The sequence below is a fragment of the Leopardus geoffroyi genome, chromosome A1 (genome assembly GCF_018350155.1).
Source record: "Leopardus geoffroyi isolate Oge1 chromosome A1, O.geoffroyi_Oge1_pat1.0, whole genome shotgun sequence".
In the NCBI taxonomy this organism is placed as follows: domain Eukaryota; kingdom Metazoa; phylum Chordata; class Mammalia; order Carnivora; family Felidae; genus Leopardus; species Leopardus geoffroyi.
In genome coordinates, this window is record NC_059326.1 from 173,754,728 (window position 1) to 173,782,253 (window position 27,526).

The window sequence follows — 27,526 nt, forward strand, 5'->3', positions numbered from 1 at the left end:
GATGTCCGAGAGCATGGGACAGGGCATTAGACCCAGACTAGCTCCAAATCCAGGAGTCCTTGGGTGAGCCTTGGTCTGGGCTCCATTTGACTTCATGGGGCCCTACCTACACCCACAAGGCAGACACCAGCCCAGCCAGGGAGCCCCGGTGCCAAGATGTAGACCCCAAGAGCACTGGGCTCCCTGCCACAGGGCCCCTCCAGTGCCCATCACCCCAGCTGTTTCAGCGGCAGATAGATATGGAGGCAAATGGCCCTGGGTTGGATTCCAGAATTTCACTTACTCACTGTCGCCCACCCCCAGGCAAGCCCTTGCCCCCTCTCAGCCTCAGTTTCCCTCCTTAGAAATGGGGTGAGGTTAAGAACCATGGAGTCCATATGCTGGTGGCCATCAGTCAGATCCCAAATTCCCTGAGCCCACGCCGGTGTCTGGTGCCCCAGCCGTGCAGTGCCGGCCTCAGGGAAGAGGTCCAGCCGGGCCCTGGCTCTCACACCAGGCCAGGGCTGGGGCCCGGCCTGCAGTTCGTCCCAGCCAGACCCTTCCTAGTACTGGCTGAGGTGGCACTCCAATCCATCACTGACCAAAGACCCAACTGGGCTTCAGAGGCTCTCCAGCTTCCTTCCTGCATCCTTACCATCCTGACTCCACCGATGTGGAAACTGAGGTCCAGAAGAGTTACAGAGCCCACCCAAAGTCAGGACGGAGCTGGGATCTGAACCCACGCAGTCGGGGTCAGAGCCCAGTTCTTTCTCCTGGAGCTCTGGAGCCCTCCGGCTCAGCCACTCTGTCTTTACCCCCTCGAGCTTCTTGTGAAAGAGGCCCAGGCAGGTTAACGCACTTGCCTGAGGGAACTGCCTCCCTTCTGTCCTGTGAGAAACCTCAGTGGGTCCAGATTATCCAAGGACTTGGAAGGGAGGGGAGCCATCAGCACCTGGGAACAGGTCTTATTAGCCCCACACTGAGAAGAAACTGAGGCCTGGCAGTCAGACCGGGACTCCCTCAGCTCCAGGTCCGCCCAACCCAGAACGAGCCCTCACTCCCTCTGCCCGGGGCTCCCACCCAGCTGGGTGGGAGCCACAGAGCTCACCTTGGCCTCAACAACCTTACTCAGCCCCTACCCCTGGCCAGCAGCCCCCTGCGGCCCCGTTGCAGCCAAGCTGTGCGGTCCCTACCTGTGCCCCGGAAGGGGCCGTGGAGGCGGCAGATGGGCACCAGCGGGCACCGTCTGGGGCCTGCCACAGTGTGGCCGGCAGACTTTAGCACCATCTCCTCCTCTCTTGAGCAATCATTAACCCTGCCAGAGACCACACCTCCCAGGATGAGAAGGATGGGACAGACTCCTCAACAGGCACTGACTGTGGCTCTAGCAAGGGGGCAGGAGGGCAAGACTGAGGCGACCCGCCTCCGTACTCCCAGGACAGAAGGCTCAGGCCACAGGAGAAAGAGCCTGGCAGAACTCCAGCCCAGAGACCTGGGAACCAGGCCCAACCCTGGGGCAGGCAGGAGGTGGGGAGGGTGACAGTTGGTCATCAGAAGGTGATACCTAAGCCTCCCATCTCCTCCTGGCTGTTAAGAGGCCTCAGTGACAGGCAGCCTGTGGAGAAAATGAGAGAGTAGTTAGGTCAGGAGAAGGAACTAATAAGCAATCAAATATGGAGACTCCAGTGTACATCTGTGAGGTTTTCAGAAGAGAGTGAGGGCAACCTTGAACTTGGGTAACGTACTCTCCTGCCTACTGTTGCTAATATTCCCCTCCACTGAGGCCCTCAAAGGGTATCTACCCTTCCCCAGGGGCTCATCCACCCCAGGCTGGTGTTAAATACCATCTAGGTGCTGTGGCCTCCCAGCAGGGTCTGAGCCCCCAATTCCCCCTCCAGCCATGCAGGCCCCACCATCCATCCCTGTGTTGACACAGGAGAAAGAGGACCCCCAATACAGGATCACCAGCCTCTTCTATGGTGAACCTCTCCTTATGGACAGGGACCCTACCTGACTCAATAGATACAGATCAGGCACTTTACAGGGATGTTTGTTCCCTACCCCCTCACCCATCACTCCCCAAATTTAAAATAGATTATCAAAGTACACATGCTTTGTGTATACCCATGTTCATAGCATACTTATTCGCATTAGGTAAAGCATGGAAACAACCCGATGTCCATCGACAGATGAATGGATAAACAAAAGGAAGGAAATTATTATACATGCTACAACATGGATGAACCTTGAGAACGTTGTGCTGAGGGAAATAAGCCAGTCACAGAAGGACAAGTACCATACGATTCCATTTACATGAGGTATCTAAAGTAGTCAAATTCATAGGAAAAAAAAGTAGAATGGTGGTCACTAGGGGCTGGTGGAAGAGGAATGAGAAGTTGTTTAGTGAGCACAGAGCTGCAGTTTTTGCAAGGTTAAATGAGTTCTGGGGGCACCTGGGTGGCTCAGTCAGTTAAGTGTGTGACTCTTGATTTCGGCTCAGGTCATGATCTCACAGTTAGTGAGTTCGAGCCCCGATTTGGGCTCCATACTGACAGTGGGGAGCATGCTTGGGATTCTCTCTCTCTCTTTCTCTGCCCCTCCCCTGCTTGTGCTCTCTCTCTCTCTCTCTCAAAAAAAAAAAAAATTAAAAAAATATTAAATGAGTTCTGGAGATAGATGGTTGTGATGGGTGCACAGCTTTATAAATGTACTTAATACTTCTGAACTGTACACTTAAAATTGTTAAGATAGTGAATTTTTATTTTATTTTATTGTATTTTAAAAAAATGTTTTTAATGTTTATTGTTGAGAGACGGAGAGATACAGAGAATGAGCGTGGGAGGGGCAGAGAGACAGGGAGACACAGAATCCAAAGCAGGCTCCAGGCTGTGAGCCATCAGCACAGAGCACACGGGGCTCGAACTCACAAACTGCAAGATCATGACCTGAGCTGAAGTCGGACACTCAACCGACTGAGCCACTCGGGCGCCCCGAATTTTTTTTTTAAGTAAGCTTCCCACCCAGCATGGAGCCCAACACTGGGCTTGAACTCACGACTCCGAGATCAAGACCTGAGCTGAGATCAAGAGTCAGACACTTAACTGAGCCACCAAGGCGCCCGGATAGTGAATTTTATGTTAGGTGTATTTCAGCACAATAAAAAAAAAAAAAAAAAAAAAAAAAAAGGAAGGAAAATATATGCTGCAACTAGCTTAAAAAGGTGAAGAAACCAGGATGAAGGGAAAAGGTATAGGAAAAACAAGGAGAATATAGGCCTGAATCGAATCCATAGAATATGTAAATATTTGCCTTGCAGTTCTGGTTACTTGCCAGAGGTGGGTCATGAATTGGCTTCTGAGCTTCTCCGCAGGCAAAGCAAAAAGGGAAACAGGATCCATTAAGTCCAGCATCCAACCACTAAACACACACACACACACACACACACACACACCCCTTGGGTGAGTATGTCGGGGGCTAGAGAGAGAGCATGCAATGGTCAGCATCTGGGAACCATGGTGATGTGAGATCTGATACCTGAGAACTCTTGTCTGTCTCCAAGGAGCGGATGCTGCAGGAGGTGAACAGCACCTGACATGACTATTATAAGGTAGTTGTTAAGAGATGGGGCTCAGGGGCCGGACATCTGGGTTCAGTTGTGATAGGGCAAATGATACCATGTCTCTAAGCCCCAGCAACCTTGTCTGTGAATCACAGACAATGTATGAAGCCTCTCTCAGAAGGTGGTGGTGGGTATGAAATGGAGTCATGCATTTAAAGTCCCGAGCACAGTGTCCAACACAGAGTAAAGTCCCAATGAATGCTAGTGTTTGTTATAGTGTGGTGGGATTGCTCTGACCTAACTACTAAGAAGAAGGGCAGGCTGCTCCCCCCCAGCACTCTGGGCTCCGGGCCTGCCCCAGACCGAGGGAGTCAGCCTGGTCTCCCTGGCCAGCTCCAGGTAGGGCAGACCCCAGACCCAAGTCCCTGCTCCCCGTCCCTGCTCTGACACCTGGGACCAATAGCTCTGAGTCACTGCTATGGTCCCATGAGGGCATGTGCTAACCTGCCAGACCTTTGGACAGCATCTGCATGATCCAGGTGTGGCCAAATGGTGCCCTGCCCTTCTCAAGTGGCACCTGTGTGCCTGCCACAATGCAGCCTCAGAAGTTCACTGAGCCCGGGCTGTGAAAATGCTGATCCAAGTAATAGCCCTAGGCACAGGCTCAGCTTCAGGGAAAGGCAGGCAGCCAGTCAGAAAGTGGAGCTAAGAGGCCAGGATGTGGATTCAGATGACTTGGGTCCTAATCACCTGCCCACTGCTTACCAGCTGGGGGTCTCAGGCATCTCCCTGAGCCTCAGTGTCCTCATCTGTAAAATGCGTCTCGGGCATCTCCCTGAGCCTCAAAATGCGTGTAACAGCAGAACTCAACTCAAAGGTTTATTATAAAGATTAATGAGGGAGGTGCAGCTCGCTCTCTCTCGCTCTCTCTCCCTGTCTCTCGCCCTCTCTCCTATCTGGAGAGTGTACTTTTTGCTTTAATAAACTTTCCCACTTGTGTTACTCATTCCCATTAAAAAAAAAAAAAAAAAAGATTAATCATGTGATACAGTAAAGCACTTAGCACAAGAACAAGTGATAGAGAAATGTGCACATGAGATAGCAATTCAGATACACATCAGGCTTCCTTCCCAGCCACTGTTCTAAGTGTGTGCGTGTGTGTTTTTTTTAAACAATTTTTTTTAACATTTATTTATTTTTTGAGAGACAGAGAGAGACAGAGCATGAGCAGGGGAGGGGCAGAGAGAGAGAGAGAGAGAGGGATACACAGAAACTGAAGCAGGCTCCAGGCTCTGAGCTGTCAGCACAGAACCTGATGCGGGGCTCAAACTCACTAGCCATGAGATCATGACCCGAGCTGAAGTCGGAGGCTCCACCAACTGAGCCACCCAGGCACCCCTAAGTGTGTGCTTTTTAAATATTTTGTTCAGAAAAACTTCTCGTTGCCTGTCTTTGCTGGCAACCTACTGTGTGCACCCACTATGTGCTCAGAAATTGACCAAGTTGAAATCAAGTCCTCACTTGCCTCTAACTGGGTGACACACTGGGCAAGTCACTCCTCTCTGAGCGGACCCTTCTTCATCTGCAACACAGAGACACCATGTACCCTCACCTACCCCTCCACTCCGCTGTGCAGCCTCACAGGTTGACCCGGAGAGCCTGAGCCAAGAGCGGCTCTTTGCTGTGAATGTGTTCAATCCCTCCTCAACTTCCTAGCCTTCCCTTCATGCCGCACATGGCTTTGCAGAGTACAAAATTCCTTCATTGTTCTGTTCTACAGTAGAGGGGCCAGCCCAAGAACAACCCCTTGGTGTCAGAAACTCCGAGCCTCCAATGCTAGAAAGAATTTGGGACAGAAGAAACTAACTCCTCCCCAACCCAGACACCTGGGCCCCTTTCCAGGGCACACATTTGCTCTAAAGCACCCTTTCCTAGTGGCTGTTCTGCCATGGCTTGTACACCTCCAGTAATAGGAAGCTCACCTTCTTACATGGCCTCCACTCCATGAGCCTAGTTGTATATGTTTCATTGAGTTGAGAGTTTCCCTGACCACTTCCACTTCCTTCTGAGAGCACCAGATCCTGCTTCCTGTCTCCACTGTAAGACGGCTCCTCCAGAGCTTTCCCTCAGGCTCCTCCAACCATGCCCCACTACCACCACACATAGGTGTAGCCTCCAGGCCAACCTGGGTTCACATTTCAGCTCTCCCTTTCCTGGCTGTGTGACCTAAGGGAAGCCACTCTCCCTCTCTGAGCCTCAGCTTCCACATCAGGAAAATGAGGGTGGCTGTTTCCTTTCAGTCAAGTTAGTGGAGCTCCGAGAAGGAACGTAATGTCTCTGGGCCCTCTAGGAATGTGACTCGATGCCACATGGCCCTCCTGGGTCCCCTGCCACTTCAGTGTTCATTCAACAGACAGGGATTGAACATTCCCTTTATGCCAGGCACTGTCCTTGGTTCTGGGCACCAGCAGAGTTGGAGGGGATCTGGGCACTCCTGCCCCACAGAGGGATAATCTGTATGACAGCAGAGTAGGCCAGGCCAAGAGGAAGGAAGGAAAGCCCAGGCAGAGGGAATAGTGTCTACAAAACCCCACTCCAGAAAGAGCCCGGCCCTTGGGGGCACTGAAAGAACAAGGCTAGAACTCAGAGGCCATTTGTTCAGAAGACTGGGTTTCAAAAACGATTGTACATTAATACAGCGGAACACTATTCAGTGGTTTAAAGACAGCTCCATGTTCATGGCCGTATTGTTCACAGTAGCTGAGACATGGAAACAACCTAAGTGTCCATCAACGGATGAATGGATAAAGAAAATGTGGTATATCCACAGTAAAATATCCTTCAGCCATTAAAAAAAAAAAAAAAAAAAAAAAAAAAAAAAAAGGAGGGGCACCTGGGTGGCTCAGTCGGTTGAGGGACCAACTTCAGCTCTGGTCATGATCTCACGGTTCTGAGTTGAAGCCCCACCTCGGGGTCTCTGCTGTCAGCACAGAGCTCGCCTCACATCCTCCGTCCCCTCTCTGCCCTCCCCCCACCTCATGCTATCTCTCTCTCTTAAAAATAAATAAACATTGGGGCACCCGGGTGGCTCAGTCGGTTGGGCGTCCGACTTCGGCTCAGGTCATGATCTCACGGTCTATGGGTTCAAGCCCCGCGTCGGGCTCTGTGCTGACAGTTCAGAGCCTGGAGCCGGTTTCCAATCCTGTGTCTCCCTCTCTCTCTGCCCCTCCCCCACTCTCACTTTGTCTCACTCTGTCTCTCAAAAATAAATAAATATATTTTAAAAAAATTCTTTGTAAATAAGTAAACATTAAAAATTTTTTTTAAAAGATAAGTTCTGGGATCTAATGTATAGCATGGTGACTACAGTTGACAATACTGTATCTTATCCTTGAAAGCTGCTATGAGAGTAGAGCTTTAAAGTTCTCATCCTAACAACAACAAAACGGTAATTATGTGAGGTGAAGGATGTGTCGACTAAGGTTACTATGGTAACATTTTGCAATTTATACATGTATCAAATCATCATATTGTACACCTTGAACTTACACAATGTCACATATATTTCAATAAAGCTGGCGGGCGGGGAAGGATCAGACTACTAATACATAGGACCTCAAAAATACTTTAACCTCTAAAAGGGGGCGGCATTTACAGAGCCAGTCATTCCATTAAAGTTCTAAACACACATAACTAATCTATAGTGACAGATGAATAGTTATGTACGGAGGGAAATGATGTGGAGGGGGCAAGAGGGAACTTTCCGGAGTGATGAAAACGTTCTAGATCTTGATCAGGGTTTTAGTTATAGAGGTATATATTTAAGAAAAATCCAATTATTGTAAGCTATACACATAAGATTTGTGCATTTTACTGTACATCTGTAAAATATACTCTAAATTAGGCCTTAATTTAGATGCAGTTCTGAAGAAGGCAAGGGCAAGGAGAAGGGAGAAACATGTTTGTTGAAGGATGAACCAGAGTAAGGCAGAAAGCAGGCTCTAGGTGTCAGGGCTTAGTAGAGATCTTGGACCGCCTAGTAAAATCTCTTACCCTCACTAATGCCTCAGTTTTCAAATCTATAAAAAATGGATAATTGAAAAAAAAAAAGGGATAATATTTTCCCCTCACTGAGTTGTTAGACTTTAAGGAATAACCAAGTTAATTCACGTTAAGCACTTAGAATGCTGCTTCGCACATGGTACCAAGTGGAAGTTTTTAAAAATTAGGCCTCCAGGCAGCAGGCAGAGGAGCCGAGACCTGGGCCGAGATAAGAGGGCCCCCGTGGGTCAGCCTCTGAGGTCTGCAGGGACTACAACCACAGGCACGACCCAGCGTGGGGAGGGGCAAGCTGAGAGTTGTAGTTCTCGCCAGTCTGAAACAGCCACGGATGTGATGCGGGGCGACAAGGATCGGCTCCTGGGACCGGGGAATGCTGGGCCTGAGCAGGTAGCGGCCACGCTCTGCACCAGGCTGGCTGCAGAGATGGGCATATGCATCCTGTGGTCAGTGGAGTCTCCTAACGTCCCAAAAGAGGTATCAACGCTCCCAGTTCGAAGACGAGAAAATAGGCTCAGAGAATGGCCCAAAGCGGGAAACCAAGATCTGCTGACCCCAGTCTTTACTCTTTGTATACCGACCCTGCCCCCCCTCAATCCGAGGCGGAAGCGAAGGTTCTTTGAACGGCCACGTTGTCGTGTTATCTTCCCCATTTCACAGACGAGGAGATAGAGTCTGTCACTCATCCAAGGTCACTCGGGCAGTAAGCGGGAGGCTGGGATGCCAGGCCTTGGGCGCTTCGCCCTTGCACGCCCTTTGCCGCCGGACGCCGAGGAGCGGGGCCTAGAGACGCCCCGCCCCCTCCCCCCTCCGCTCCCGTGCGCTTGGTGCAGTCCAGGTAGTTTCATACACGCGCGGGAGCGGGGGTGATGCTGCGGAGCCGCCGTAGGCCCCGCGCGCGCGCGCGCGCGCGCCCTGGGGGTGAGATCCGCAGACGGTTCCACTGCGCGGGGCCAGAGGGGGGGGGGAGGGGGGCGCGGCAGGCGGCTCTCGGGCCGCCGCGGGACCGGGACCCCGGGCTGCAACGGGGAGCGACTCGCCGGCCGCCGGGTTGGGGTGGAGCCCAGCCGCGGCCCAGGTAACGCCTGGCCCGGACCCTGCGCCAAGCGCCCCAGGCGCTAGGCCAGCGAGGACGGAGTGATAGGGGGCGGCCGCGGGCTGACAGAGTAGCGCAGGGACTTCCAGCGTGGCCTCTGCCTGCACCTGCAGGGCCGGAGCTCGCTACCCCGGGACCCGGAGCCAGAGCTGCTCCGCTCATCAGTCCGCCCGCTAGGTCCAAGTGTCCTAGTTTGGGGACCCCCTGGGAACTACAAGTCCCAGCGTGCCCTGCGCCCCGCACGTGACCCGATCGCCGCTCGACCCATCCCACCACCATCACCGGCGGGTTCCGGCTTCAGCGGGGGCACTGGCAGTAGGGGACGAGAGCTGAGGAGGTGCAGCAGTCCTTTGGTTTTGTAACGTCGGTCCCAAACATTTTACCAGCGCTCCTTGGGCCAGCCGCTGGGGAGCCAGAGCTTCCCTAGCCCAGCCCTAGAGCGGCTGCGTGTCCGGGGAACCGACCGCTGCAAACCCAGCGCCGTTGTTACAGCTTTCAGGATGTCAGAACGCCGAGGGGTCCAGAGAGGGTCTGTGTCTTGCCCAGGGTCACACAGCTTCCGCTGCCTGAGGATCACTAAGCTCGAATCGAGCTGGTGGGGTGGGGGCTTCGGGGCGGCAGTGTGGGCAGGATGGGGGTAGGAAGCTGGCCCTCTCAGTAGGGGAGAAATATAAGATGGAGGGAAAATGGGGAATTCGGTTGGACTCCTCTCCCTGGGTTTGCCAGGCGCCCGCACTCCTGCAGCTTCCGGTTTTCATCTCTGGACGATGTGATACTACCTGCTCCCACCTCTGCAGACCCTGGAAGTCACAGTGACCAGAAGTGCAGAGGGAAAGGAGTCAGAAAGGTGAGCCCTTTCCAACACCATACCCACAAAGCTCACACATTCAAGTGCAGACTCAGACTCAGAAAGTTGGGCGGGTACCGCGAAGATGCACACATAGAGCCACTATTGATTCACGGAGGTGCTCTCACCTCCGTTTTACACGTGGCCAAACGGAGCCTCAAAGAGGTGGTGACTTCCTCAAGCTCGAGGACCTAATAAGAGGCAGAGCCATGTTCCAAGCCCAGAGAGGCTGGCTTCACAGGTATTTAACCATCAGTGTATGCCTGTCCTCCTCAGTAGCCTATAGTAGATGAATAACAGTGGTGCACACTAAGTGCTCAGTAAATGTCGTCTGTCACTAGGGTCACTGTTCTGATTTTACAGGTAAGACTGAGGTGGAGGGAAGCCAAATAACTGATCCGAGTCAAAGCCAGAGCCCCAGATCCAGGAATACCTTTACAGACACCCCATCCTCCCCCCATGTCCACAAACACTTCTTTTTAGGGGAGCCAAAGCTTGGAGCTCAGATGTGAGGGCGATGTATTCGGGCATGACCTGAGCAGAGAGGACTTGGCAGGGAGCCCATCAGTCCCCACCCTGAGTTGTGAGGCTCTGGGCTCAGATCTCTGATGCTCTGTGGTAGCTAGGAGGTCTGCATCCTGAGCTGGCTCTACCAGGCTGTGCTGTGTGTCCCTGGGTGATCCCTCAATCTCTGTGTTCTGCAAACTCCACCTGGGAAGGCTATTGGGCCCTGTGTCTGGAGGAGGATTTGAGGGGTCCTAGAAGAAAGGAGTGGGGTGCTTTCTGACCCTGAGGGAGGAATGGAAGCAGCCAGCTGTCCAAGCTCTTGGCTGGCGGGGGGGGGGGGGGGGTCCCTCCCCACTTCGTCCTGCCAAAGTGGAATCCCTCGCATCTCAAGAGGAGGCTTGGGGGTGGAAGCTGGAAAGTAACATCCAGTGTTACACTAGGCACTAGGAGGCACTAGGATTTGAATCCTCTGCTGCTCATCCACCTTTGAGCCTCCATGGTCTACTCTTGCCTTTGGACATCTGTGCTTTTGACTGTTGAGCAACCTTTCCGGACTCTGCTTTGGCATTTGTATTGGTTCTGGTGTGAGATTAGAATGTGATCGCAGGTTTGCCCCTTGATGGCTGAGGCATATCCCCTCACCCATTTCCTCATCTGCAAAACGCTGGCACCTAGCTCTTAGGTCATTGGGAGGACCAGTGAAAAGATGACTAGGATGGGACTTGCTTAGACTGTGCAGGAGACCCTAGAACTCTAATTTCTCCACAGAACCTCACTGCAGATGCTTGGGTCAAGAGTGAGCCGCTCCCACCTGTGGCTTCTGGAGCCCACTGGGCCACACTTCCCCAGATCTGAGGCAAGGAGAGGCACTTCCTGAGCCACTTTCCTCAGCTGTGAGATGAAAACACAACCTGTCTTCAAGCGGGCAGGGGTGGAGTTGGGTGGAGTAATGAGAATGAGGCACACAGGTGTGCAGGCCACATCACCACATTGGGATTCCAGAGCAGAGGACCTGGGGGTTAACCTGAGGGGAGATTTCACAGGAAAACAGACTCGTGGCTTCTCTGGAGAATCTGGTAAAATTGAGCCTCCTTCCCACTTCCTCCAGAGTGATTCTGCATGTGCCCGGGAAGGTATTTCAGATCAGGAGGAGATGTGTTACTGGCCTCTGGCCGTGGGGGATCCCTGAGGGGCTGTGAGGATTTGCTGAGGGCCTCTCAGGGGAGTAAGAGAGTCATCATGAGAGAAGACAGGGCAGGGTTTTCCTGGCCCTGTAGCATCAGAAGTAAGAGTCAAGCCCAGAGCCCCTTCCTTGGGCATCCACCACCCAGTGTGAGCCAGCCCCTGCTGGGGTGGGGGAGCAGCCCCATGGAGATAGCTAATGCTGTCAGATGCAATGTGGTAGCAGTCTTGCTGTGTAATAAGGAAGCCAAAGCAGCTGACTGCTGGAAGACAGGTCAGGGGGGTTCCGAGGAGGCAGTCTTTGAGCTGAACTTCAAAGGTTGAGCAGGATTTTGCCAGAGGTAAGGGGTGATGATGTTTTAAGTAGAATTGTATAGTCAGAGGTTTAGTAGCTTTAAAGTACATGACTTGACTGTGGGTGAATGCTTTCTCAGGGTGGAGTGGCCTCACTGTTCTCAGTGTGGCCTTGGGCAAATCATTTCACTCCTTAGGCCTCGGATCCTCACCCATAAAATAAGGCCTTCCAATGAAGACTGGATGATAGTGCACTTAAAAATTCTGGATCCCCTTAGACCAGAGGGGATTATGGAGACATGCAGCAAAATGACTGACAGGGCTGTGTGCGAATTAAATGGTATGAAGTGAAGGTTAGGGTAGGTCTAGGCCTGAGTTCAGAGATGAGGGAGTTCAGGACAAAATGGAGACCCCAGAGCTTCCTGTAAGAGGTGAGATGAGAACAGAGCCCCGAGGACAGAGAAGAAGAATAGACTGATAGAAAGGAAGAGGGAGGGTATCTCAGGCAGGGAAGGTCAGCTGGTGCACCATCATGGTTGTGGGAGAAGGACTGGGGAGAGGTGAGCCTGAAAGGGTGGGGGAGTTTGTTAATTATAGCCCAAAAGGCAGGCAGCAGGGAGCCATTGCAGGTTCTGTCCCTACAGAGGCAAGCAGGAGGGTGGTTTTAACAATGTAGAATCTTCCAATAAGGGAAAGATTTTCTAGTTGCTTTTACATAGTGGGAAAAATAAAAGGTTGGGAGGGATATAGGAGAAGGGAGAGTTGATGATAAGGAAGTGGGTTAGAGAAAGGTATCACCGTGTACTTTCCCATTCATTCTCAAGCACGCCTAGTTTTAACTGATGGATAGAGTTTGGCAGGTAACATCTATAGTACTGCATCACGAACTTGATCTCCTGTGCTTAGACATCTGCAAACCACCCCTGGGTACCATCTTCGTTGCGTTGCTGGCTGCACATCCACAGTGCTGTAACAGATTGTTGCTGGTCTAAACAACACTTGGATAAGCATCTCTGTTCCCCAAACCTCCTTCTGGATTGTTTCCATTGGATACCTTTCCTGAAGGGAGATTTTCTGACTTTAAGGGAACTGATGTTTTAATGCCTTTTTTTAAAGTATGTTTTTTAAGTTGTTAATGTTTATTTTTGAGAGAGAGTGACAGAGAGAGAGATTGTGAGCAGGGGAGGGGCAGACAGAGAGGAAGACAGAATTTGAAGCAGGTTCCAGGCTCTGAGCTGTCAGCACAGAGCCTGACGTGGGGCTTGAACTCGGACTGTGAGATCGTGACCTGAGCTGAAGTCAGACGCTTAACCAACTGAGCCACCCAGGCGCCCCTGTTTTAATGCTTTACAAGATTTAAAACATACCTTTACAGTAATTTTCTTCACGATTTTCTATAGGCTATATTGTACATGTTTTTTTCTCTTTCTTTATTGTTATTTTTTCATCATGAAGAGTGTACTCTTTAATCCCCATACCCTATTTCACCCATCCTCCTCCCCAAATTGTACAGGGTTTTTTAAAAAGAGCAAATGTACACAAGCATATACAATAAAAAGTCTGTCCTCCTGACCCCATACTCTCTTCCAGTTTTCCCTGAGGACAGTTGTTAGTTCCTGTATATCCTTCCAAAAATATTCTATGGAGATATCATATATATCCAATTTCAGAAAAATTGATACATACTGTTACATTCTGTTCAGGAAATTGCTTTCAATTTTTATTTTTAAATTTGGGATTATGAAGTACACCAAAGAAGCATAGAAAATGACACCACCACACCTCCAGTAGGCCAACACAAAGGTTTAACAAATATTAACGTTTTGCACTGGCATCTTGTTTAGGGCTGTCTTGCAGGTGGCCCTATGTCAGTGCAGCCCCATGCAGAAGAGTCCAGTTATTGTTTATTGCACACATCATTCTTTTCGGCCTGTGCCCAGCTCTGGGATAGAGTATTACTGATTTTTATTCTTAAATAATCGATATGGAGGCAATACCCTACTTTGTATAATGTCTGCCCCAGTATTATTAGGCAAAGGAGAACGAAGCTCGGTTTTGGTTTTAATTCAAATATCTGTTCAGCCACACTTCTAGCTGTGTGACCTGGGGTGAGTGACGCCCCCCCCCCCCCCTTGATTCTCTTTACCCATCTGTAAAATGTCGTAGTCATCCCTCCGTCTCATCGCTGCTGGGAGAAGTACAGTGGAAAACTGAAGACTCCACTGGGCTTAGTTCCCCAATACCGTTAAAGCCCTCCGCTGGGGAGACTAAGCTCTCATAGCCACGCGCTGAAAGCACCCAGAGCTCCCGACAACTGCGGCTCAAGCTTCAAACTGTTCCCCGCCCCTTTCCCGGGCCACGCTGGGGGTGGGGCGGTTAAATGTCTCTGTGACGTCAGCGCAAGCATGACCAATCGCCCTGCCTCACAGGCGTTAGTTCGTTTGCCTGGGTTGCCCGCTATTGGTCCATTGGGCAATCCAGGCCCTCCCAGCTTTTTAAAGCTGCCGCGTAGTATAAACAAGGAGATGTAGGGCGGCCAGGCCATGATGTCATCGCGGCGCGGTAGCTCTTGGGGCTGACGTCATCTCCGGGGAGGTTGCCGACCCAAGGCTGTTAGAGCCTTCCTAACCTACTCGGGCTGGCTTAAGAGGCCGCTCCTGCCCCGTCGAAGGTCAGTCCCATTGCACTTCAGTGTCTCAGGCGGCGCCCTGTCCCGGAAGAGAAGACCATGACACAGTAAGTCCGGGCTGCGGCTCTCCTAGCGGGACTCATTTCTCCGGCAGGGAAACTGAGCCTCAGAGGCGCGAATGGTTCGCGAGTTTGCATATCAAGTTCGAGTTGCAGCCGGTTGGCCTTGCCCAACCCGGGGTCTCCCATCTTTAGCTCAAGCCATGTGGCCCCGCCCCTTGCCTGTGGTGACTGCGGTCACTTTAAGTGCGAAGGTGGGGGTAAGAAGGAGGTTTTAAAGAAAATCTGCCCTCAAGATGGCGTCCTATTAATCACGTGCCGAGTCGCCGCAAGTGATTGGCTCTCATGGCACCCGCGGGGCGGAGCTCTTGGCGGGGCTGCCGCGGGCAGCAGCCGGCTACTGTTTGCCGGAACCTCACGGCGCGCCCCCGCGAGCCCCCCTCCCGCCCGGCGCGCGACCCCGCCGCTTCGAATGTTGTGAATCAAATGTGGGGTTTGTTACATTCCGCTGCCGCCGCGGACAGTTCTTAAAGGGCCAGCGGCCCGCAGCTGCGCAAACCCGGCTGCGTCCTGCGCCGCCTCCCGCTCCCGGAGGGCCTGGGCTGAGGGAGGCAGACCGCGCGTGGGCCTCGCGAGGCAGACGCCGGCGGACCGACAACAAAGAAAGGGCCCCGGAAGGAGCTGTACTGCCCCCGGACCGGGGGGTGGGGAGGGGAGCACATTGTTCCGCAGGGCGGGGGCTCTTAAAGGGTCCAGGCAGCCCCCCTCCCCCCTGCCCAGCTTGGCCGTCCTAGATCGGGAACAAAGGAGCCAACGTGTGGCCTGGCGGCCGAAGGTGAGTAGGGGCCAGAGCCCCAACTCCCTATTTCCGCATCCCTGGAACTCCTTCCTCTCTCCCCTGGGGCTGGGGGCTGTGGTGTAGCTGGCTCTGCAGGGGTTAATCACGGGCGGTCCGGAGGGGGACGGTGAGACCTCTAGAATCAAGGAGGATTACCACCACTACCTCCCCCTCCCGCAACCTCCTAAGGCCAGGTCGAGTCTCCCTTCTCCGGAGACTGAGTGTTGCGGTTGGAGAGGAAGGAGCCGCCCCCTCCCCCTGCCACCGCCACTTCCTTTGTTGTTGCTTTTGTCTCACGCCGAGCACATGGTCCGGGATCCTCGGCTCTTAAAGTCACAGCGCGCTGGCCCCAACGCCGCAGTCTGGCCTCCCGCCCCCCCATGCCCTTCCGAGCACGGCACAAAGGAGTGAGAGGAGGACGTGGGAGACCCCTCTTCGGGCGGGTGTCTATATCTCGGGCCCCACTATCCCCGGGTAAGGGAGGCCGAGTAAGCTCCCCAGAGCCCCGCAACCCGCATCGAGTTCGCGTTGAGGAGGGGCCGGCCCCTCAGAACATTGGTTTCCCCTGCCCGCTAATGTGACCACCTGGTTTCTTGCGTCTTGTTTCTTCTGGCTTTATTTGGGCATTCTAAGAAGGGGAGATTTCCACCCCCATTTCACAGCTGTGACAACTGAGGCTCATGGAAGCAGAGAGATTTCCTTGATCAAGGTCATCTAGGGAACCTGGGCTGGCCAAGGACTCCTAGCCAGGAGCCTGATGGTCCTGCCCTCAGCTACCTCCAGGCAGCACATGTTGGGGAGCTCTGCTTGCCCACCAGGCAGTGGTGGCCTAGCCTGCCCCTTGGGGTGGAGGCGGCTTCTCATCCTGCCTGAGTCTACTCATGCTCTCAGAGGCTGGCTTTGCTTAACAGCAGAACAGCCCTTGTTCCTGCAAACATCACCCAGGGGCAAATGACTTGGCTGGGGCTCCCTAGACTAGGATTGGGATGGCTGTTTGGGGCCCTGGAAGTAGGGATTTGGCTACCTCCTGGGGGAGAGGGGTGGATGCAAAGTGTGGTTCCTGTTTCCAGGCAAGATTGGATTTAGGGATGGGACCCTTAAGACCCATTTGCCCAGACCTTAAGAGAGCACAGCACAGGACTATGGAAAGGCAGAGGAATTGATGAGGGTGGTTACCTGGCCACCCTTGCTGTTTGACCTTGAGCAAGTTGATAGCTCCATCTCTGGGCCTCACTTGCGTCACCACAATAGTGTTAGTCATGGGTGCCTGAAACAGAAAACTCTTGAGATCCCCTTTAGGGACTGGAAAAAGAGACTTGGGATAAGGTGGTTATTGGGGATACTGATGCTAATGAGAGAGTCAGGAGTTGGGGGCCTAGAGGGCTAGCCAGGCAAGACTAGTTCTGTTTCTCTGGCTTTGTGAGCTAGAGTAAGTTACTTCCTTTCTCCATGTCTCAGTTTCCTCAACTGTGAAGTGGGTGTGTCCCCTCTGTACAACTTGTGTTCTTGGTAGGACTTCCAAGAACCAGGTGCCCCTCACTTGCCAGCTGGAGTTTTCCCCTAGGGAGGCACATTTCCCAGCTAGCACTTAGAGCGCTTGAAGTGGCATCTCATTTTTGCTTGTGAGCCAGAGTCAGCTAGGAGGTCAGCCTATCTTAATTTCTGATAGTGATCGTTCACACCTGAGCTTTGCAAATCACCTCTGCCCTTGAGCAGTCCTTGCCAGTCCATTGGGAAGTGGTTATTGGGCTGTTCCTATTTTATAGGCGAAGGAGCTGAGGCTCAGAGAGGGGAAGCGATGTGTCCAAGACTCTGGCCAGAAGTTGGGGTATCGTGTAAGAATGCAAGGGTTGATGCTTTCACCTTTGGCACCATCATCTACAGCTGGAGGCCCTTCTGTCTGCTGATCTGGTTTCTCAGCTCCTTGCCACTTACCTTTCCTGAGGAATGGGTGTTTTTGAAGGGGCTGGCCACAGAGAAGATTCCCATGTACCTGGGCCTCTGTGGCATCCACACCCCCCAGAGTTCAGCAGGGCAGCCTGGCACAAGAGGAACCATTGAAGCCACTGCCTGGATCATGTCCCAGTGCACTCACAACTCTGGCTGACAGGCCTTGGACCTCACCTCTCTGAGCCTCAGTGTCCTTATGAGGGTTGCTATGAGGACTCAAGATGACACATGCGAGGTGTCATAGTTATTATTGTTAATATTCCTCATCAATAGGACTGTGGGCTCCCAGGATCTCTGAGGTCCATTAGAGCACAGGTTCCCAAACCTGGCTGTGTTGTAGAAACTGCTTGTGAATTTGATAGAAAATCTAGGTGTCCTTGTTCCCCAGCCTCCAAAGATTCTGATCCAGAAGGTCTGGAGTAGCCTAGGAGTTTATTGTTTCAGATATTTGGGGGGTTTACTCTGAGTCTCTCTTGGCCTTTCTTTGCTAGGCTGGATTGTCAGCAAGAATCAGGAAAGGCTGTGTGTGTAAGGATGTGCCCTTGGCCCACACCAGGGGTTACAAACCTAGTTACCTATGGTGGGCAGGTAGGGAATGGGCCTGGGGTGGCCTGGGGGGAAAGCTCATGCATGCTCTGAGTGAGGGCGCCAAGCAGAAATGAGGGCCTAATGGAACCAGATTGTCTCCTTTTTTTCCTTTCAGGGAAGGCCAGATTTTTATATAATCTCCCAATTGAAAAAAAATTTTTAATGTTTATTTTTGAGGGGTGGGGAGGGGCAGAGAAAGAGGGAGACGCAGAATCCAAAGCAGGCTCCAGGCTCTGATCTGTCAGCACAAAGCCCAACATGGGGCTTGAACTCACTAACTGTGAGATCATGACTTCAGCCAAAGTTGGACACTTAACCGACTGAGCCACCCAGGCACCCCTGTAATCTCCCAATTTCTAATCATGGGCACCAACTTCATTGTTGGTAGACTGTGGCCTTGGACCTGTGTGATTGGCTTTCTAGTGTACATTTCCCAGATCAGTGCTGAACACAAGCTGGCCACTGGGCCCTGCCTCCCTTTCTGCCAAGTGCCAGAACTCAAGTTAGATGGGAGAAGTGTGAATTACAGCTCTTAACACTTCCTGGCTGTGGCCTTGGCCAGGCGCTGCCCTAGCAAGTGAAGAGCTTCCTCTGCAGGCTGGGTTTTTGCGATTTAGGGCCCAGGCTTGTAAAGCTTAGCACAGAGGAAATGTTCTTGCCACTGTTGGCAGGAAAAAACAAAATGTTGAGGGTGTTGTGTTGGTACACTGGCTCCCAAGCTGTGTCAGCAGGGAGGCAACACTGAAAGCTGGGTATCAGAGAACTCACCACAACCCTGGGTATCAGAGATGCATAGGAGTTTTGTCAGATGGAGAAGGGGTGGCTAGAGGGGGCCTTCCTGTGGCAGGAACAGCAAAGGGCTGGTCCTATTTGATGCAACCTTCGGCTTTGCAGGGCCTGATAGGTTCCAGCATTCTCTCTGCCAGGGCCTCATCCCAGTGTCTGGAGTAAATAAATTGTGGCCCTGCAGCTTATCCCACTTGGACCCCCAACTCCTACCAGAGAGGAGACCTGCCCCACCCCTTTCCCTCCCAACTTCCTCCTTTAGGTTCTCAGTTCCCCTTTTTTCTCAGCAAGCCCCACCTCCACTTGAAGGCTGTGTTATGCCCCCAGAGCAAGGGCTTGCTGTATGCCAGACCCACCCATCCACCAGTGGCCACTTCCTTCATCACCTTCTGTCAAACCCTTGGGCTGGACCCCTCCCTGCTGGCAGCAGGGTGCAGTGAGAGGCTTGTGGCCAGCTCACCTCCCAGCTTTGAACACTTGTGGACAAGTCTCTTCCTCTCTGTGAGCCTCAGTCTTCTCTTTCTTGAAATGGAGCTGACAGTGCCTTCCTTAAAGAGTAAATAAAGTCACATGTGGGTAGACACTGTGGGAGCTGGTTATGGAAAGATAGAAAACTAACTTGAATTTGGAGCCCCTGAGGGCAGGAACCAGGTCAGAACCTCTTACCTGGCAATACTGGAAAGAGAAAGCCTGATTGGAATTGACCCCGAGCCACCCCAGTAGAAGGGAGGAAGCTGGAGTGCCCTCCCAGGAACCCCAGCTTCCTGGAGATTGAAGTTGTAGACCTCCACACCAGGACAAGGTGCCCTGGGAACCCTACTGTGAGGGAACCATGCTGGCCAGCCCTCTGAACTCACCACAACTCTGAATGGGAACTTGACCCCATTTCATAGAGCAGGAAACTGAGGCCTGGGCTCCCTGTCCCTGATCTGTCATCCCTAAACCCCAGTGCCAAGAAGGCCAGACCCAGACAGAGTACACACTACACGTGGAGCACAGGGTGTGATGGACATCTGTGGCCCCTGGAATTGGACTCCTGAGATTTGATTCTGTCTCTGCATTCCCTAATGGGGCAAGTGGCTGGACTTCTTTGTGCCTCAGTTTGTTTATCTGTTTGCCTCCTAGGGTTGTGAGCCCTGGCCCAGCCCCTCTACCCCTGTGCCACCCCTGATGCGACCATGGGCTCTGGCAGTGACTAGGTGGCCACCCTCTGCCCCTGTGGGTCAGCGGCAATTCTCTGTAGGACCCAGCAGTACCCCGGGCCAGCTCCGGGGAAGGTAGGAAGGAACCTCCTAGTCCTGCAGAGCCTAGAGCCCCTGGTGCTTGGGCTGTCAGCTTGGGTTGGGGAATAGGGGCTGGGAGGGTGGGGCATAGGGCCCTGAGCTTTCTTCCTTCCCCAGTGGGTAGTGACCTTGGCTTCTCTCCATGCTCTCTGAATGAGTGGCTCCCCTCAGTCCTACTGGGGCCTCCTCTCTGTGGTGCAGCCCCAGCCGCGAGGGCCCCCTGGCCAGCCTGCCTGCCCAGGATGAGCACTTACCCTCCCAGCAGCCACCGTCCCGACCACACCTCCCTGTAGAGGAGCACCGAGCCTCGGCTCCTGCCGGCAGGAGCCCCCGAATGCTGCACCCAGCCTCTCAACAGAGCCCGTTCATGGTTGATCTCCACGAGCAGGTAGGCAGAACACCCTTCACCTGTTTCCTCACCCTGCGGGCCCCTCCCCACCAGTCTCTAGCAAACCTGAGGACCAGAGATAGTGGAGCCCTGATTGCACTTTCCTTAACTCATTGCATGTTCCGTGAGGCATTATTAGCCCTGTTTTACAGGCTGGTAAATCAAGGCCCAGAGAAGGAAAGGGCCGCCTTTGGGACTACACAGTGGATGAGTGGTTGAGCTGGAAGCCCCTCCCAGGTTTCCCAGAGGGTTCTCTCTGCCCTTTAGGCCTTGGGGCAGGGGGACAGCCAGGTCTGTACCTAGGTAGGACCCCACTAGAGAAGGGAAGGGAGCTGGTCCAGCAGGGTTTTCTCATTTAGGGGTAGCAGCATGGCCAGGTTTCCTCCCTACAGTTCTTGGGTTTTCTGTCCACCCACAGGTGCACCAGGGACCCGTCCCTCTGTCCTACACAGTCACCACAGTGACGACCCAAGGCTTCCCCTTGCCTACAGGCCAACACATCCCTGGCTGCAGTGCCCAGCAGCTCCCAGCATGCTCCGTGATGTTCAGCGGGCAGCACTACCCCCTCTGCTGCCTCCCACCCCCGGTGAGTGAGTGCTTACACCTCCTTCCCCACTACTACCTGAAAGCCCCAGACACAGGCCAGCAGTAGAAGCAAGCCAAGTTTATGATAGCCATCAAGGCTATCAGAGCATCTGTCCAGTTCCAGGCCCCAACACTGTTCAGAAAAGCATGTGTGTGCTCATGTACAGTTAGCACCTGGGGTTTAGGGACCTTCCTGCACCCGAATACCTGCCTTTTGGTTTGGAATTGTTAACTAAGGGCCTTAAGAGTGTAGTGTCCTGCCTAAGTGGCCTCTAGCAGGGATGGGATGGTCCATAGGGCTTCTGTGGGGACCTCTCAGTGAATGGAATGGCTCCTGGTTCTCAGCACAAGCATAGCCCCAACCCAGAGCCTAGAAGAACATTCTACAGTACACCCCCCACGCCCCCTCTCTTGGCAGCTGATCCAGGCGTGTACCATGCAGCAGCTCCCTGTGCCCTATCAGGCCTACCCCCACCTCATCTCCAGTGACCACTACATCCTGCACCCCCCACCGCCAGCCCCACACCCCCAGCCTGCCCACATGGCACCTCTTGGGCAGTTTGTATCGCTGCAGGCCCAGCATCCACGTATGGTGAGTCTGGGCGATGGGTTTGATGCTATAGGGCATGGTATGGGGGGCGGGGCTTCCCTTGTTGCTGACTCTGGCTGACCCACCCTTGCCTCTTCCAGCCCCTGCAGCGGCTTGACAATGATGTGGACCTGCGGGGGGACCAGCATCCCCTGGGGAGCTTTACCTACTCCACCTCTGCCCCAGGCCCAGCCCTGTCCCCATCTATGCCCCTGCACTACCTGCCCCATGATCCACTGCACCAGGAGCTGTCCTTTGGTGTGGTAAGTAGCACCCCCACCCAGACTCTAGGGCGATCAGGAGACAGGCCCACTGGTCTGATCTGCACCTGGCACCCCTCTCACAGCCATATTCCCACATGATGCCTCGGAGACTGAGCACCCAGAGATACCGCCTGCAACAGCCGCTGCCCCCGCCACCCCCACCGCCACCCCCGCCACCGTATTACCCCAGCTTCCTGCCCTACTTCCTGTAAGTACCAGCACATCTGCCCCAGAGCCCTGGTGCTCTGGTCTCCTGGGGCCTCCAGTTGTTGGACCCAAACATAGCCCCAGGAGGTACCCAGGACCTCTGAAGCCATCTGGCATTCCCACCAAACCACACATACTCTCAGCACCCACCAGCTGGGTTCCTTGCTCTCCTATAATGTCCTGGGACAAACACTGGAGCCCTGGTGTGAATGGTGCAGAGCTCTGGGCTTTGTTTCACGGAGGGAGTCGGGAGCAGCTCTGCACCCCCTACACCTACTGACCTTGACCCTGGGTCCCCCACACCTGTCTCCCCTAGCTCGATGCTGCCAATGTCACCAACAGCAATGGGGCCCACCATCAGCCTGGATCTCGACGTGGATGATGTGGAGATGGAGAACTATGAGGTCCCGTGGAGCACTGTCCTGGGAGGTAGGAGCTTGGGGGACCTCTGGCCTTGAGCACTAATGACCCTACCCTCCTGTCTGTATCCAGGCCCTCCTGAATCTGGCAGAGCGGCTAGGAGATGCGAAGCCCCGAGGCCTCACCAAAGCGGACATCGAGCAGCTCCCATCGTACCGCTTTAACCCAGACAGCCATCAGTCAGAGCAGACACTGTGAGTACTGTGCCCCTGTCTCCTCCAGGGGGACCCCTTCCTCCAGGGGACTTTGTGCTATGTAGTGAGCCTCCCTCTGCTGTTAGTGTGGAAGTAACACTCAGTGCCCTCCTTCTAGATGTGTTGTCTGCTTCAGTGACTTCGAGGCACGGCAGCTGCTCCGAGTCCTCCCCTGCAACCACGAGTTCCACACCAAGTGTGTCGATAAGTGGTTAAAGGTAACGCAGCCCAGGCCAGATCCTGGGTATTCCTCATGTGGTGAGGGAGGTGGGTGGACCTTGGAGGGTTTCCCCCCCTTATCCTTGTCATCACCCAGAAGTTGAGGCTCTGTTCAGGGGTCAAGTCCCAGAAGTAGAATAGACCCAGATGAGGTGGGGGACAGGCAAGAGTGGAGCCTGATGTGTGCCTGCTCCCCCAGGCCAACCGGACGTGTCCCATTTGCCGGGCCGACGCCTCCGAGGTGCCCAGGGAGGCTGAGTGAGGCCCACAGCTGCCCAGGATAACCCTGCCCGAAGCTCTGGAAGCTCGGGTTGGGGGGACCTGGGGAGGACGGGGAGGGAGTGGCTCAGGCCTGCCCCGTCATTCCCGCCTGCATCTCCAGAGCTGGTGCCAGGGTCAGCCCCGAGAGAAGCCCCTGCAATAAGCCCCTGCATTTGCCAAGCTCCAAAGACTCCTGCCCCGATATGCCTGCCAGTCTGCCCACCACGGAGCTGCCTGAGTGTTTCTAACTCAGTCTCCCTCCTGTTTGCCCTCAAGTCCGTCTCCTTTACCTGCCAGCCCTGGAGCCAGGAGTCCATCCCCCACCCCAGTGCAGCTGGGGGAGATCCTCAGCCCCAGGGTGGGCAAAGGGAGCTCCATCCTGGGTTGCCTGGTCTCTTGCACTGAAATGGTGTGCCATCTGACTGGGTGGCACTGACAGGTGTGTGGACAGATGGTGGCATGAGGCCATTTCCTGAGCGCCCCAGGCCTGGGTCCTCCTGCCTTGACCCCAGACAGATTCAGGCAGCCAGCCCCACGCAGGCTGCTGTGAGGGGTGGGTCTGGCTCCCTCAAGGACTGTCACCCCAGTCACAACATTCCAGCCCCACCCCCAGGCTGGAGGGCATCAGAGCCAGCCTCCTGAGCAGGTGGGAGACAGGCTCTGAGCTGAGGTGGCATGTATCTTGAGGGGGCCTGGGCCATGCAGGGGAAAGTGACCTCCTGTGTTCCTCATGGCCACCCCTCCCTGGCATTGATGGGGGCCAGACCCATGCCCAATCTCCCCTCTCTGTTGTTTTGCATGAACGTGAGGAGCAGTTTTTATTTATTCATTTGGCCCAAAATCGCGTGTAGGATTTGGGGGTGTGGATTTTTAAACAATTTATTTTCTTTTGGTTTAATGGGGGGATACAGGGACCAACCAGGACCAAGTGCCCAGCGGGCCGGGAATGGTCTGGTGGTGCCGCCTGGTCTGCATGCATGCGTGCGGCTGGGGCTGGGCTGGGCGGCTGGCGGTCACGGGTGGGGTTGGGGGGTGGTCTGTGCTCAGCTGATAACTGCCATGCACTGTACTGCACACGTCCCCAGAGCCTACCGGGACCGTACGCTTTTCAGGGCATTTCTCCCTCCAGCCAGGGCCCATCTCCCATCTGACTGGGCGAGTCTCCTCCTAGGAAGTCCCAGGAGGACAGGGACCAGGGAGGGCGTGGATCCCACCTCCAGGGGCCCCCTCCCAGCCTGAGCCCTGCCCTCCAAGGTCTGGAGGAGGCCCCCTGTAGGGTCTGGCTGAGCTCCCACCTTCTCCCTCCCTGGTCCCGTTCCTTTCCTGTCCTACCCCTAGCTGGGGTTGCTGCCCCTGAACGAACCGCGTGTGGGGCCGGCACATCCTAGCAGGCAGCCCCTGGCGCCTGCTGCCTCAGGGATGCTCCAACCACCCTCGTTCTCCCCGCAGCGGCCCTGGCTCCCTGCGTCCCCTCAGCCTGCCATGGGGCCCCATCAGCCTGGCCCCACCCCCGTGGAGAACCCAAAGTCTTACTGTATATAACTCCAGGTGACGTTTCTATATTTATAGCAGTGTTGAAACCCCACGTGTTTTACACAGAGAACCACCCTCTCCAAACCCCCCCTCCCTTTCCCACCCCAACAAAAGTTTTTCAGAGTCCTTAAGGTTCCTGGGGCAGGCGGAAACAGGCTCTCGGATTGTGTGTCGGCTGCAGCAATGATTCCAACGAGCAGCTATGGGGGGGAACACAACATTAAAAAAAAAAAAAAATCATTAAAAAAAGATTTATAAACAATTATTTAGGATGTTTGTGATTTGCCGACCTTGCTATAGATGCCATGTTACCAATGATTTCCTGTGGTGGGGCTTGTCATTGTTTACTCTTTTATTTACCAACTTCTGGCCTAGGCATGACAGTGGGCACCATCCCCCAGCCCTGGCTGGGCCCAGCACCTGTGTTCTGTGTTAGAAAGGTTTTATATATATATATATATACATATATATATATATACATATATATAAAAGTATATGTAATTGGGGGGGCCCTGTTCCTTGCACATTTTACAGTTACCTCATTTTTCCCATGTATGTATTTGAGAAAATGCTAATATATAGAGAAAAAAATGGTTCTTAAAGCTTAAATGTGTGGTTTTTTCCATTCCATTGGATTCACATTGGTTTGTAGCATTTAACATAACTAGTATGTTGTATTATATATATGTGTATACTGATTGAAATTTTTAACAGATTTGTACTTTTTTTAAAATGAAAGTTGCTAGTTCTGCTTGACCAAGTAGTGCAATCATTATTTTTTTTAATATTGTTGCTGATTTCAGAGGGATATTCACTAATAAATGTATGATGTATATCAAGTATTGCCCAAGCTGCCTTTGGCTACCTGTGTTCTTTTGGTGGGAAGTGGGGGTAATAATGTCGGTCTGAGAGTGGGTAGGGGATAGGGATAAGGTGGGCAGAAAAGACTGTTCTGTGCTGTGGCACCTTGGGGGTACCTCCTGATCAAGAAGGTCTGCCAAGCCAGGTTAGTGAAGACATTGTGGGCCATCTGCTTCACACTCAAATTAGGCAGGATTCTCTCGACAAGTGGCAGAATTCCATCTAACTGGTTAAGGCACTTGTTGGTCTGTCATTTAAATTTTGGAGGTAGGTTCTGCCTCAAGCATGACTGAATCGGGCTCAGGCATAGTATAAGGAACCAAGACCTCCCCTCATTTTACAAGTTTGTTTTGAAGGAGCTGTTTCTGTGTGGTAGTTCTTGGTAGCTCTAGCTCCATTTCTTCTAGTTTAGCATAATTCCAGGGGAAAACCATTTTCCCCAAAAAATTCTAATGGGATTTCTGGGATGGAGTCATTAGACGCAACTTGAATTATGAGTGCATCCCTGAGCCATTCGCTACCGTCTCAGGGAGCTACAACAGCATGATTGGCCTGGCTTGCATTACATACTCTCCCACCCACAGGCCCTACTCGGACTACGTGGACTTGAGTCCCTCATCCTCAGGCTCAGTGGGGACGAGGGGCTTGAGAACCACCCAAGAGACCAGGTTGGTAATGCAGTTGCATTCCTCTTACCCATGATGGTGTATGGTGCTGCAGGGTTATCAGCTGACTTGTTAGCATGTCAGAGCAACATGGTCTGGAGCAGGAACAGTGGGCTGGGGTCGGGAGACCCAGGATCTGGTATCTGTGTGATGCCACCATCTGTAGCCTTGGTCAGGTCACTTTCCTTTCAGCTTCTGGATCATCTGCAAAATAAGGGACAATCAGTTGAGTGGTTCCCTATGTCCGTTTCAGAAAATGAGCTATGGGAGTGTGTGTGTGTGGCAGGGGGGTTGGTTAAGAAGGGCTCTGTGGTTAAATAAGTTTGGGAAATTCCACACTAAAGGGTAACAGGGGCCTATATTGCAGGGCTTCTCTGAGCCTTGGCTGTGCTGATGTGTTATAAGCTTCCAGGAAGTACTTCCTATGAGCAGTACTTCCTACATTTAGCTTGTTTGGCTACGGGCAATGTTCAAGTTGCATTTGCTGGAGTACACTGGGAAGTGCTGGACTAGACCAGTGGTAGCAACTGAGTTCCCAGGGCCCTGGTCTGAAGTCTAGGGAAGTTGCTAGACTTTTTTCAATATTTCAAAAAACCTGTGGGGGAAAAAATAAAAATATGAACGTACCAGTTGATGCAAAAAAAATCAAAACAAAAAAACACACCAAAATTCAACAGTTATCATGATAAAAAAAAAAAAAAAAAACTCAGCAAGCTTGAAATAGAGGGTAACCTCAATGGGATAAATAGCATCTACAAAAAACCCAATAGCTAACCATATGTAATGGTGTGAAAGACTAGGTGCTTCCCCCTTGAGGTCAGGACTAGGCAAGGTTATCCACTCTTCACTACTTGTACTCAACATCATACAGAAAGTCCTAGCCAGCACACTGAGATATGGCAAGAAAAAGGAAATAATATTAAGCCTACAGATTGAAAAGAAAATTGTCCCTGTTTGAAGATTTGATAACCTATAAATTATCAAGATCTCATGGAGATTTTTTTTTTTTTATAATTTTTTTTTTTCAACGTTTATTTATTTTTGGGACAGAGAGAGACAGAGCATGAACGGGGGAGGGGCAGAGAGAGAGGGAGACACAGAATCAGAAACAGGCTCCAGGCTCTGAGCCATCAGCCCAGAGCCCGACGCGGGGCTCGAACTCACGGACCGCGAGATCGTGACCTGGCTGAAGTCGGACGCTTAACCGACTGCGCCACCCAGGCGCCCCGGGATCTCATGGAGATTTTAAAAATCCCAAGGAATATACAAAAAAACTAGAAATGAATTCATCAAGTCATAGATTACAAGATGAATATACAAAAATTATATTCTACATAGTAGCAATGAACACATGAAAATCAAAATTTGAAACACAATGGTACTATATAATCACTCAAGAGATATGAAACATATACATCTAACAAAACGTGTTATGAGATTTATATGTTGAAAATTACAAAACACTAGATGAAAGAAATCAAAGATCTACATAAATAGAGAAACATGTCATGTTCTTGGATTAGAAGACTTGGCAGTAGGAAGGATACTATTTCTTCCCATATTAACCTGTGAGTTTAATGTAATTCCTATCAAAATTCTGGCAGTTTGTTTTGAGATAGACATTCTTACTTCAACATGCATATGAAAAGGCAAAGAAATAAGTAGCAAAGACAACCTTGAAAAAA

General features: G+C 52.6%; 2 protein-coding genes across 18 annotated transcripts in view; one reads left to right on the plus strand and one right to left on the minus strand.

Moving 5' to 3' along the window:
• CDHR2 (cadherin related family member 2) overlaps positions 1-1,297 on the minus strand; it is a 34,834-nt gene extending 33,537 nt beyond the window's left edge. Inside the window, exon 1 of the mRNA XM_045500868.1 lies at positions 1,173-1,297. The gene's annotated coding sequence lies outside the window, so the exon portion shown is untranslated. The remainder of the gene's footprint in view (positions 1-1,172) is intronic.
• A 7,287-nt stretch (positions 1,298-8,584) lies between these two features.
• Positions 8,585-25,165, plus strand: RNF44 (ring finger protein 44). 17 transcript variants are annotated; one of them, XM_045500906.1, is made up of 12 exons: positions 8,585-8,675; positions 9,420-9,540; positions 19,499-19,650; positions 19,828-20,044; positions 20,463-20,630; positions 21,048-21,221; positions 21,320-21,481; positions 21,565-21,689; positions 22,005-22,092; positions 22,181-22,302; positions 22,421-22,520; positions 24,232-25,165. In XM_045500906.1, exons 3-12 carry the CDS (start codon positions 19,544-19,546, stop codon positions 24,322-24,324), a joined length of 1,356 nt encoding a protein of 451 aa, XP_045356862.1. In that variant the 5' UTR covers positions 8,585-8,675; positions 9,420-9,540; positions 19,499-19,543; the 3' UTR covers positions 24,325-25,165. The 17 variants fall into 17 exon arrangements, with proteins under 17 accessions (XP_045356862.1, XP_045356847.1, XP_045356850.1 ...); XM_045500891.1 differs by lacking the exon at positions 8,585-8,675 and having other exon boundaries at positions 22,721-25,165; XM_045500894.1 differs by lacking the exon at positions 8,585-8,675 and having other exon boundaries at positions 19,858-20,044; positions 22,721-25,165.
• The last annotated feature ends 2,361 nt before the right edge of the window (positions 25,166-27,526 follow it).